General features: G+C 41.9%; 1 protein-coding gene across 11 annotated transcripts in view; it reads left to right on the top strand.

The window, feature by feature from the left end:
• The window catches only part of CACNA2D3 (calcium voltage-gated channel auxiliary subunit alpha2delta 3), a 945,794-nt gene that overhangs the window by 490,738 nt on the left and 442,485 nt on the right, over positions 1-12,571 (top strand). For all 11 annotated transcript variants that reach the window (XR_007404330.1, XM_049098270.1, XM_049098267.1 and 8 more), the window contains one exon: positions 8,336-8,467. Coding sequence is in view for 10 of the 11 variants with exons in the window: in XM_049098270.1 (XP_048954227.1) it covers positions 8,336-8,467 (132 nt within the window). In the remaining variant the exon portion in view is untranslated. The remainder of the gene's footprint in view (positions 1-8,335; positions 8,468-12,571) is intronic.

The following is a 12,571-nucleotide window of genomic DNA, read 5'->3' as shown; positions in this document are numbered from 1 at the left end:
CTGGTTTGCCCATTGCTTTTATCCCCAAATCCTAGCATGGTGCCTGGCAGTCAGCAAATATTTTCTGAATGAATGAATGAATGCGTACTCTAAGTAGTACATGATTTATACCCTTTAACCAGCTTGTCCAGTGATAGAACTAGCTACCATAAATGGAATAATTAAGACAACAAAGGAGAAGCCTCAGTGAGCTTGGCTAGGGTACAGATGTGGGTGGATGCTGCAGGCTGGACAGGAAGTGGATTTGAAAAGGGATCTTGGGCTAGAACAGAGCATCTTAGAGCACCAGGCAGTGGGGTACAGTCTCTGCGTGATGGGTTAGCAGGAACTACTGATGCTTCTGGAGTAGGCCATGTTACGTAGCAGAGATTTTTGAGCAGGATGCTGAGTTCCAGCGAACTTCTATGAGGGTCTTTGCAAGGCTAGTGTTATTCTAGGACTTCCTGGTGGAAAGAGAGTGACTGTGTGATGACCCCATTCTGAACCTATCAAAGATGAAGTTTGCTCCTTTTCCAACCAGAGAAAATCCTCAGGATGGAATGAGGCTCTGGTTTTTTCAGCTTTTTGCTACAGATCTGAAGGAAGATTCAGTTAGTGGGAAAATAATCTCTTACATATCTATCAAAGGAGATGTTTTAAATTAGTGAACACCAGCTTACCTACAATTCATAAAAAAAAAAAATGCTGTTTTATAATCAGAAGTCCCTTGAGTTGTGCTTATCTTTACAGTGTCTTATCCACGATTTTATATCTTGTAAATGTTCCCTCTGCAAGTAGACCCCAAATCCAAATGCTGATGGCAACAAAAGACCCTTACTGGTGGCTCTGAAGCAGAGAACCCAAGGTGGATGCTTTAGGAGACTCTCACAGAGGGCCCCAAATTGATCCCTAGCACCACCTTATCTTCATTCACCCTGTCCTCTTCATCCCATGCACAGGTCCTGAGCATGATGTGCAAAGATGCTACGTTTGGACCTAAAGACAACTTGACCCTAGCCACTTTCTCCAGGGACCACCTACTTAATTCTTTGCTGACAGCTGGGGACAGGCAGCCTGCTATGAGCCATACATTACCTGGTGTCTAGACCACAGGTCCCTTGCCTCCCCTTTCTCCCATCCTCTAGTTACCGTCTGGTAGGCAATAAATAAAGTTCAAGGCCTCTGCTCAAGTTTTTCATTTAATAGTTTAGACAAGGAACTTAACTAATCTCTCCCTTGGGCTAGGTAATGTACTGGGGGAAAGGACTTTGGTGCTCCAAGGGTCAGTTTCCACATGTGGCAAATGGGGTAGGAAGAGTAGTTTGCAGTTGTCCTGCATGGCACGCAGCACATTGCAAATGTTTCAGAAATGACACCCCCTGCTGCTGTCATCATCATCGTTATACTTTGATGTCTATCATATAATTTTCCTCTTCTTAGTATCTCCAACAAAGACTTAGGAATGGTTTATTCCAGAAGGATAAGGAGTGACAAGGAGGAAGGAATGTAAGTTTCACCACAAAATTTAAAATACAATAAAAGAGGAGGGCTATTTAAAGTTGATAGATTTAAGGCAAAACAAAATAAAATATGTGGAGTCATTGACGTGAAATAGCACTGGGGAATTAATCCTGATGTCTAGCACACTGAGATAACAGTCTGAGAGAGTCTAGAGCACCTTCTGGAATTTGCCAAAGTGGTAGGTGTGTTTCCCATTCACTTGCTTTCCAGATCCATGCAGAGTGATTTGGCATTGAACCATGAATCCTCCGTATCCCTTTGGTTTCAGGATTGCCTGAAATAGCCTCTAGCTTTGTGAAAAGCAACCTGTGTTTAATATCTAGCACATCAGTAAGTTTAGAGGAGGGGGATACACTTGGCAAATAAATCTATTTTATAATTCAACACACATTAATGGCTATTTTCCAATACATATAAGTGCTTGATAATTAGCATCAAAACTATTCATTATTTAATCTATGATCTATTTAGAATGAATGAGAGAGATGTCATTTACTTGCTGAAATGGGAGACATGAAGAGTATCTAGACATTCTCCTCTTGTGTGTAGTCCAAAAGCAGTGCTGAGCAAAGCTCCTGCATGGGCTCAGTACACCCAGCCCTCCCTGTGCCTGTTGTAAGTTCACATCCAGGAGACACACCTTCAAAGACCTTTAGGAAAGCTTGAGATCCTTTCTCCAGCTTGTTATAGGCTGGAAATAACCTTCTTGATAAGGGCCGCACTTTAGAAACCCAGCTGAACATGAATTCAGACCCTTCAAACAATGGTTTTTGGGTTAACAGTAGTTTGTAATCCTGTGTTAGCCTGTAATTATTCATGGATACTCAGATTTGCTAGAAATGGACCTGTATTTTTTGGTAGAAAATGTCAAGTTTAAATTAATATTGTGCTGCTCATTCACTGGAGAATAAATGATATTGAGAAAAAAGATGCCATGCATATCCAGTGATTTTGAGGTCTAGAGAGAAACTCAAGTGCTAAGTCATCCATAAGGATTTTGGTTGCTCAAAGGAAGTAGGCTATACTGACTATAGATTTCAGAAGATAAGAAATTTGATTTTCAAACCATGAATAGAAGCATGGTGGGCCTTGGTACTGGTGGAGCACAGATTATGTCTGCTAGGAAATGTATGCTTGGCAGGAAACTGTGCATCTACTAGGTCTCTTCACCATGGCCTGCCCATCTCACCACCCCTATCTAGAAATCATTCCCTTGGCTACAGGGCCCCAGCAATACTCACTGCCTTGCTATTCCCTAGGACCCAGGTTTCTTCCTGCCTCAGGGCCTTTGCACTTGCCGCTCATGCTGCCTAGAAGCTTTTGCCAGTCAGCATGGTTTTGAACTAACACCTTCTCAACTTTTGGATCTGTCCTCAGAGAGGCCATCTTGGACCACCCAGTTAGACTAACACCCCTTTCCCCTTTCCACATGTGGTGACTTTTAAGCCTCCTGTCCTTTTTTATTTTCTTCATCACACCCATTTCTGTCTGGAGTCCTTGTGTTTGCCCATTCTCACCCTCATCAGACTGAAATGTCAGCTTCATAGTCTGTCTGATTCTTTGCTGAATGCTTGATGTAGTAGGTGCTCAGGGAATGTTCCTTGAATGAACAAATGGGTGTCAGAGTCATCAAGAGCATCTTTGCCCTGATAATTGGAGGAAGGGAGGAAGAGATATTGATAAAGTCTCACCTGGATAGGTCTAGGACAGGTGAACTGCCCCAAGTGGGGAGTTGGAGACTCACCGCCAGAGCTGTGACTAGTGATGTACCTGCTGGTGGTAATGGAGCCCTCCCACTGCTAAGCATCTTCTATGCATTGTCTCAGAAACCTTTGAGCAAGAGTTGCTCTGATTCTCCTTCTACTCATAAAGACAGTGGGGCTCAGGGAAGGTAAGTCACAAGCCCAAGGCCACTAGTTCACAAGTGCCAAGTGAGGTCTCATATCTAAGACTCCAAAGCCTGCATCTCAGTCTGAGATGTGTGCTGCACTCTTAAAGTAGCCAGGATTCTTGCTGCAGAGAACAGGGATGGAAGAAATGGGGAGCTCCTCTTGGGCTCTTACTTATTTATTGGCTCATGCATGGCATGAATAATGATCCATGCTTATGGACCATTTTGGATGTGCCAGTTGTTGTGCTAAGTGCTTTACATCCATTAATTTGCTTGAACCCATTAACTCAGGAGATGGACCTCAGGGTGACAAAAGGGGCTACTCATTCAAAGATACAGAACTGAAATGGAATGGTGTGTGAGTGTGTGGGGGAGTGTGCAGAGAAAGCATCAGCCATCTGTAACTTCAGACAACCCTCATGTAGCAAAGTGTAAACTCATTGTGGGGTGGGAAGGCACAGGTGAGAGCAGTTATTTGGGTGGAAATAAGAGAAGGGAACTATAAATGTGATTTTTGATGGGTAATAGGATACATTACAAAGACAGAGCAGGGATGCATGAGCCGCTTTTCAGATACAAATTGCAAGTAGATCACAAAGGTGGTGTGGGAGTCATACTCTCTAAACATCTGCTAGTAGTCTGTTCTACTAAAAGCTGAACATCTGATAAATTTCTGACTGGCATCAGAAGTAATTTAATCTCTCAGAAGGTAGAGGAAGCAGGAAGCAGAACTGCTATTCCTGAACCTCATACTGACCACTATGAATAATAAGTTGATGCTGAATGTACAGGGATAGTGGAGAAAATGACCGTGTCACATGGAGTTCATTTTATTGAGCAAAGAATACTGGGCATTGACACATACACTGGGCATTAGGGGAAACTATTTTAATCTGAGTTAGAGCATTATAGGTAGGACCTGTTGACAGAGATTGGGAAGAATGCTAAGCTCAATAAAATCATCATTCAGACATGAGAATCTGAATCGTTTCCATTAAAAGACCTTTAAACAGCCTTCAACGGGATGAGCACTGGGTGTAATACTACATGTTGGCAAATCAAAATCTAATAAATATACAAAAAAATTTAAAAATTAAAAAAATAACCCAAGAAGAAAAATAAACAGCTTTCACCAAATAAAAGGCCTATACTCATTAACTAATTCAGATTTTAAAAAGGGTACGTACAAACCACAAAATATGGGTATATTATATAGCATAACTAAGGGAGTATGAGTACATGTAGTTGGCCAAATGGTGGCCCTAGAAGATATGCCCAACTCCTAACTTCGGTAGATCCTGTAAATATGACTTTATTTGGGAAATGGGGTCTTGCAGATATAATTAAGTTAAAGATTTTGAGATGAGATCATCTTGAATTTAGAGTGGACCCTAAATCCAGTGACTGGTTTCCTTAAAGAAAGGGAGCTAGGACACAGAAGTACACAGAGGAAAGGCCGGGTGTAGATGGAGGCAGGAATTGGAGCAATTGTGTCTCCAAGGCAAGAAACACTAATGGTTGCTGCTGACCACCAGAGACCAGGAAAGAGACGTGGAACAGAGTCTCCCTCAGAGCCCCCAGAAGAAACCCATCCTGCCAACACCTCGATTTGGGACTCTGGCCTCCTGAATAATTTTCTGTTGTTTTAAGTCACCCAGTTTGTGGTAAGTTGTTAGAGCAGCCACAGGAAGCTAATAGAGTACATTAGTCCCACTAAAAGATGAGGGGTGGAAGTGGAACCAAAGCTCAGATTAGTCGAAGACTCCTGAAAAACCCTAAATGGGGCAGCAGCAGGGGAGGGGGACTTTTAAGCAAAGTTTGAAACAAAACACAATCAAGGAAAAAGGGAAACTTGCTACTTAGGAGGATGCTGTTGTTTTTGCAAGTGACCTTAAGAAAGCACATCTGTTCAGCAGCCATAGAGGGAACATGTAGCTGGGATACCGATCCACAATGTAATGTTCACTCTCTCCTCAATAGCAGTGGAAGGAGCTGGAGATTTGGCTACATGGGGGTAATGGGATCCTTTGGGTTATTTCATTTCTGCTCTCTGTCAATGATGTTGGGAAAACTATTTTTAACCTTTTTTAAAACCCATATATCTAGAATATCTAGATGAAGTCCTCATTTTATAATGTTATCATTTTCCTGTTTCTTTTCTTCATCTCTCTCTTTTTAAAAAGATGTATTTATTTAGGAGAGAAAGAGAGCAGGGGGAGGGGTAGAGGAAGAGGGAAAGAGAATCTCCAGCAGAAACCCCGCTGAGCACCGAACCTCACAAGGGGCTCCATCTCAGGACCCTGAGATCACAATTTGAACCGAAATCAAGAGTTGGCCACTCAATTGAATGAGCCACCCATGTACTCCTCTTTTTTTTTTTTTTTATCCCTTAGATGACTAATAATGGATAGCAATTCAAGATATTTCCTTCTATTAAAATTGCTTGCTAAGCAATATTGTGAAATCAACACACTCTGATGACTTTACAAGCCAGAGGACGTGTTTTCTCAAATATTTGATCAAACAGGTCTGTGTAACACAACTCCCATTTTAACTAGACAGTATTTTTTAGCGATTCTACTTCCCTTGTTAACCATACCCTGGGAAGATCAAAGTCCTCTTTTCTCAAAGAGGCATAGTTTCAGAGTGAGATTTAATGTCCAAACTATTGATAAAATCATCCTCTGACCATCACAGTTCCTTTTGTACTTCTGAAGGTGCCCACAGTTACCCAAGGGGCGATCTTAGGTTTCTAGAACCACCTGATGGCATGGGTAGCTTCTGACTACCCCCAAAGAAACCACAGTCAAGAAACAAATTCTCTAACTGCAAACTATTTGGCTCCTTAACATGTTGAGACAGTGAGTGAGTGAAATGGAATTTTTGCTTCTAATTGTGGAAAGTTTTTATATGATGGCAACATAATTGAGGCCATTGATGGAGGAGGCAAGAACCATGGAGTTTTCAGTGTCATTATTGTATTTACCTCTTTGTGGATTAATTTAAGTGGCTTTTGTAGCAAGGAATGAGTCACAATAATTATTGTCAGGCTTGCACAGGAACAATAAAGGGTTCCATTCTCCAGGATTGTGAGGATAAAGTCTTTCTCAAAATTACTTTGTGGTAAAAGGTTAAATTGGTCATTTTCAGCCTCCCAGCCTATGATGTGGTTTATTATAGTTTATAAGAGTTTTGAGCACTTACCCTTGAGATAAGAGTCAGAATCCCACTTGTTTATGGAATCTGAGTAAGTGATCTGAAAGCCTAGACAGGCTAGAGGTAAGACAATACAAGAAGCCATGTCTATCCATTGGGTCAGGCACCATTTTGTGGGCTCTATCGCACACCTCTTCTGATGAGTATCTTGAGGCAGCAGGCTGGCAATGGGCCACTGTGGAGGAGGGATGGGGTACACTGGTGCCAAGAGTGAGTTTCCTTGTCACTATACCTAATTACATGAACATTTCTAGCATTAGTTTGCTCATTGGTGTACCATGCAACTTGAGGACTGGAGTGACCAAATCTGTCTTCATCCCCACTGTGTAGAATGGAGGGATCCGTAGAATAAAGATGCCATGGTGGGATTGCTGTCACATGAGGTCCCACAGGAGATTCTGGTGAGGATGCTGAAACCCAGGTGAATGGAACTGCTATACTGATGACTTTGTGAATGCTTTTTGCCATTTGTCCTTTTCAGTAGATTTTTTTTACCCTTCCAAACAGCCATTTAAGACATGTATTAAAAAAAAAAAAGACATGTATTATTATCCTTTTTATACAAATCACAGGTCAGAAGCTTTGTTGTTGATGAGTCGGGTGCTTTTAGGAAAGAACCTAACCTCCTGGTACTTGTTTCCACTTGTGGAGCATGGAGGATAGCAGTGGAACGAGTCTTGGAGGGCTGTGGTAGGGGGTAACGGGAGATGAGCTAAGCACATCTGCACTACTGCTCCCACCCTCCTTTTCCTCGCCATTAACATACTCACCCTATTATCATTCTTACCCTCATCATGCTGGGACTGGATAGTGATCTCCCTTCTTAACAGAATATTGCTCTATGTGGTATCATTTTGGAACAGGATTTCCAGTAGTTTTTTTTTTTTTCCAGTGGATGGTCATCCTTAGTGATCTATCTTGCTTCAGCCAGTATGCAAACAATACTTGCTTATTTTCCTTCTTTGTCTTTGCCCTTCATTCTTATCAATGGGCAAAAGGCAAGGGGTTATCTTTCAGCTACCAAGAGTGAGGAAAAGAGATTTCATAGGATCACAGGAGTAGAAGAGTAGACAGTTGTCTGGAATCTGCAAACAATCTTTGTTTTTAATCATTCACTCGTCCATCCATCTCTTCATGCATCCATAAATGTTTGGAATTTCTGCCATGTACTGGTCAAAGGGGTAGAGCAGAAGACCAAGTGAATTGATTTCTGCCCTCCTGAAGCTCGTCATCTGCTGAATGAAAGAAGTAGAGAGATGTAGTTATGTAATTCCAATTTACTTATTTTTTTTTTAAGTAGCAAATTTTGAAGTCAGAGGTGGAGAGAATTAGAATAGGACAGTGTTGGCTAAGGTGCAGTGAGAGAAAACACATTTTTTCTGTTTTAAATGCTGAGTTCTGAGGAAAAGGTGGAAAATAATGCTAAGAAGGTCTCTCTTTGCTTTCTCGAGAACTCTGTGCTGTGTAAGTTTGAAAGTTGCAAATAAAAGGATATGTCTTTCAAGTAAGGAATCCCCAAAAAAGGCACCTGGGTGGCTGTGGAGGCTTGGGCAGGATGAGGAAGACCTAATGTATGAAATTCCCAGGAGCTGAACATTTGGGGAGCTCTAGCTTTCTTCACAACTTCCTGCAAGATGAACCTCATGCTGCTATTGCCAGCTCTGACGGATGCCAGTGGGGATTCTATCTCTCTTTGGGTTGTAACATTCCTCTTCCCTTTCTTTTCAGACCCAGCAATCGTCAATGGGGTTTATTGGTCCGAATCCCTAAATAAAGTTTTCGTCGATAACTTTGATCGTGACCCGTCCCTCATATGGCAATACTTTGGAAGTGCAAAGGGCTTTTTTAGGCAGTATCCAGGTGAGTATCCCTGCCTTGAGAATTATGATTGAGATTAATGATCCTGTGATATTTTTCTTTCATGTTCAGGGTTTAATTTTTTCCCCTCCCAATAGGGGAAAATGAAAGATTAAATTCAAATCCGTTAAATGTCTTATCAGGGTGTAGATAGGCAGGGGAGCCTGACATCCGCACGTACACACATGCGCATGCTTGTGTGCACGTGTGCGCGCACACACACGCACACACGCAGGCACTTAGATCTACATATGGTTTCCACATCTTTCTCAATAGAGCCTTGTATAGGGCTGCCACCAAAAGTGAGGAATTGGGGTGTAAGACATACCATATTTGATCTTTCTGGACCAGAGTTTGCTTTTCTTACTATTGTAACTAATATATCATTGTCGTATTACCATGGAAAAGAACAAGTCATCTGTGGGCTGAATTAAATTCTGACCAAAGGTGTAAGAAATGGAAAATTTGAACTTAAGTTTCCAGAGCTGACTGCCCTTGGAGGAAGAGCTTGAGATGGCCACAGCATCCACCACCAAGGTCAGCAACTCATCAGTAGGGCCACCTACGGTATCCTCAGATGGGTATGTTTATCAGAGCTGGTCCATCATACCTTTGGAGCAGGTGTTCCTTCTGAGGCCTCCCCAGGCCTCTGCTTTGCAATAAGAATTTAATTCTGGCTCAGTTTGAATGTTAATTAAGAAGGGAAGTTTTAATTTTGCTCACAAGTTGTGAAAACAGGACTTGAGGCTACAATTGTGCCAACATCACAGCTGCCGAAATTAACAAGCTCCACCTAAAAGAAGGAAAAAATGCCCTGCATAATCTTGGAGCAATTAAATGGAGTCTTTTATGTTTTCATTAAGTAAGACTAGGCACCTGATGTCTTCCCACTTTGAGGCACAGGGACTGTCAGCCTCCGCCTCGAGGAGCTGTTTGCCCTGCACACAGCATCTGTCCCCTGAGACTTGCCTGCCAAGTGTCTGCTTTGCCAGATTATTCAACATTTCCCAAGAGCTGTGTTCAGCAGGGCATGCGTAGTTCCTCCTGGAGCTCACAGAAATTTAAACAATAAGCATCCTAGTAAAGATAATGTTATAATAAACAGTAGTCTATTAAAGTTCCAGTGTCACCAAATTGCAATCTGTTTTGATACACTCAACAGAGTAAATTTAACGCAGATGTTGCTGAAAATAAAACATGGTGGGGGGTTGATCCATTGAGGAAGCCACGGGGACTTCTTACCATCTTCCCATGTGGCATTTGGATGAAGGTAGAACCGATAAGAAGAAACCACAGATCATGTATTGTCTCCACCAATAGGAAGTCCTCAAACTATGGTCATGGGGAAATTTGAAAAAAATAAAAAGGCGCATTAGTCATCTCAGGCTGCCATAACAAAATACCACAGACTGGGTGGTTTAAACAATAGACATTCATCTCTCATAGTTCTGGGGTCTGGGGAGTCTGAGATCAAGGTGCTGGCAGAAATAGTTCTTGGTGAGAGCCCTCTTTCTGGCTTGCAGATGGTCACCTTCTCCCTGTTTCCCCTCATGATAGAGAGTGGAGGCTCGGGTATTTCTTACTCTTCCTGAAAGGGCACTGACCACATGATAGGGGCTCCATCCCCATAACCTCATCTAAGCCTAATTACCTCCCCAAAGATCCGACCTCTTCACACCTATTCATACCATCACATGGGGTAATGTTAGTCTTTAACTTATTAATTTTTTCATGGGGTGGGGCAAACATTCAGTCCACAACAAGGGAATTCTCATGAAGGTTGTATGTAATAGGGGAGATTAATTTAATTTACATACAAGGTTTTCATCGGTCAGAATGGTTGACTCAGAAATGCTTACCATTTTTATGACATTTGTGGGAGAATTCTGACTTTATAGAATTCCTGCATCTTTTCTGTGTTGTTAAAGACATGAATCAGAGTCCTCCTGAGGAGTTTCATTGCCATGATAATCCCCTATGGTCACTTGGTGCTTGGTTCTGAACAGAGGACACATCTCTTGTCTCTTGAACACAAAATGATCATTAGAAGAGTGATCAATTTATGGATTATTGCTAAGATTTCTTGTTTTCAGGGTACTTCTTTCCACATTTAGAGTGGTGTAATAGTGTGAATCAGTTGTAAGTGTGTGTGTGTCCTTAAACAGAAGGGATATTTCTTCATTCTTACATAAGTGTATCCTCAGTCCTTATTTTGTTCCAAGCACTATGTGAGGTCCAGAGGATAAAATGGTAAACTTAACAGAAAAGGTCCTTGCCCTCATGCAGCTCATACTTTTGGGGAAATGTATTCATCAGGGATTTGGGTTGTAAGTGACAGAAACCTCATTCCAGTTAGTTTCAGCAAGGAATACATTTATTGGCTCATGTAACTTGAAATCTAGGGAATGTGCTGTTTTGAGACACAGCTGGATCCCAGTATTCAGCATTGTCATTTGGACTTTGAATCTTCCCTTCTCTTTTTTTAATCTCCACCTTTCTCTACTCTGACCATGTTATACTGGCAGGTGATCTCCTCGTGATGGGGAACGTGGGTATGTGCATGTAGGATTATTTTTCAATTATGGTCCCAGAGGAAGACAGAACATCTGTCCCGATGGCTTAGATGAAGGTACCAGGATTAGTCTGGTTTGGGTCAGATGCCCACATCCTCAAGCGAGGAGGCCTGGACAGTGGGTAGGGCTAGCCATCTGAAACCCTGGGGATTGGTTAGGATTACTGTGGCCTTGCCTAGAGGGGATCCTAAAGGAAGGAACAGAGACCACCAGGGAGACAGACACAAATGAACAGGTCATGATGGTACAGTGTGTTTCATGCTAAGGAGGGAGAAATAGAAGGTGCTAGGAGATCACTAAAAAGGATAGAATCTCAGCTTCTGGAGGTAGGAGCATGAAGTCTCTAAAAGGAGAATTTCAGTAATCATTAGCCTAGTAGCATACCTCTCATGATATTTTCTCTTTATGTATAGATTTACATAGGCCTCCACAAGTTCAGTATAGGTCGCAAGGGCATGTGGTAACACTTTAGTGTGCTGTCTTTTGGATGATGTAAGTGTTCTATGTCTACAATGTTTGATATGGTAACCAGAGGCCACATGTAGCTATTGAGCATGTGAGATGTGCCTAACGAGACTGAACAACTAAAATATGAATTTTATTAATTTAAATCTAAAATTAAATAGCCACATGTGGCTAGTAGATGTTCTGTTGAAGAATGTAACTATGGGAAAAGACTTGTGTAGTCTGATACCCAGTTTCCAAGGTACTGGTCTACCTTTTGTGCCTGTATGACAAAAAGATCTCACTGAACACAGAGAGAACTTCAGTGAGGCTCTTCGGAACACCAGCAACCACCACAGAAACAAAATACTAGTAAACGGCCTTTGAGCTCTGCAGGATTGGTTACGGTTACTCAGGCTTTATCAAAGCTCTGTTTATTTAAGTGTCATCCTTAGGAGTCTTTAGGAATGCTGTTAATATTAGTGTAATATTAGGGGCACCTGGGTGGCTCAGTCAGTTAAGTGTCCGACTCTTGATTTTGACTTAGATCATGGTCTCAGGTGGTAAGATCAGGCCCCACATTGGGCTCCATGCTCAGTGGGGAGTCTGCTTGAGATTCTTTCTCCTTCTCCTTCTCCCTCTGCCTCTCTCCCAGCTGGAGTACTTGCTCTCTCTGTCTCTGTCTCTCTCCCTCTAAAATAAATAAATAAATCTTAAAAGTAATAATAATATTAACATTGATAATAATGATAGTGACCCCCATTTATTGAGTACTGTGCTGGGTGCTTACAGAAGCATTGTCTAATATAATTCTCACAATAATACTATGAGCTGGAGCTACTGTCATCTACATTTCACCAATGAGGAAACTGACCAAGAGGTTAACTGGCCGGCCAAGTCATACCACCAGGATGGAAGCGAGTTGATGATGGTGTTCATATTTTCATCACCTCTTTCATGCTTTGTTTTCATGGCAGTTCTTACTCTATAAAATATGAACTCTGGTCTGTAATCCTGAGCCATCAGACTTTCAGTCTCCATCTCCTTTGTTAGGGTATCTGCCCCAGGAGGAAGGAGATATTTGACTCTC

The sequence above is a fragment of the Canis lupus genome, chromosome 20, assembly GCF_003254725.2.
Source record: "Canis lupus dingo isolate Sandy chromosome 20, ASM325472v2, whole genome shotgun sequence".
In the NCBI taxonomy this organism is placed as follows: Eukaryota; Metazoa; Chordata; class Mammalia; order Carnivora; family Canidae; genus Canis; species Canis lupus.
Note: the sequence above shows the minus strand (reverse complement) of the source record. Positions and strands in the feature narration are given on the sequence as shown.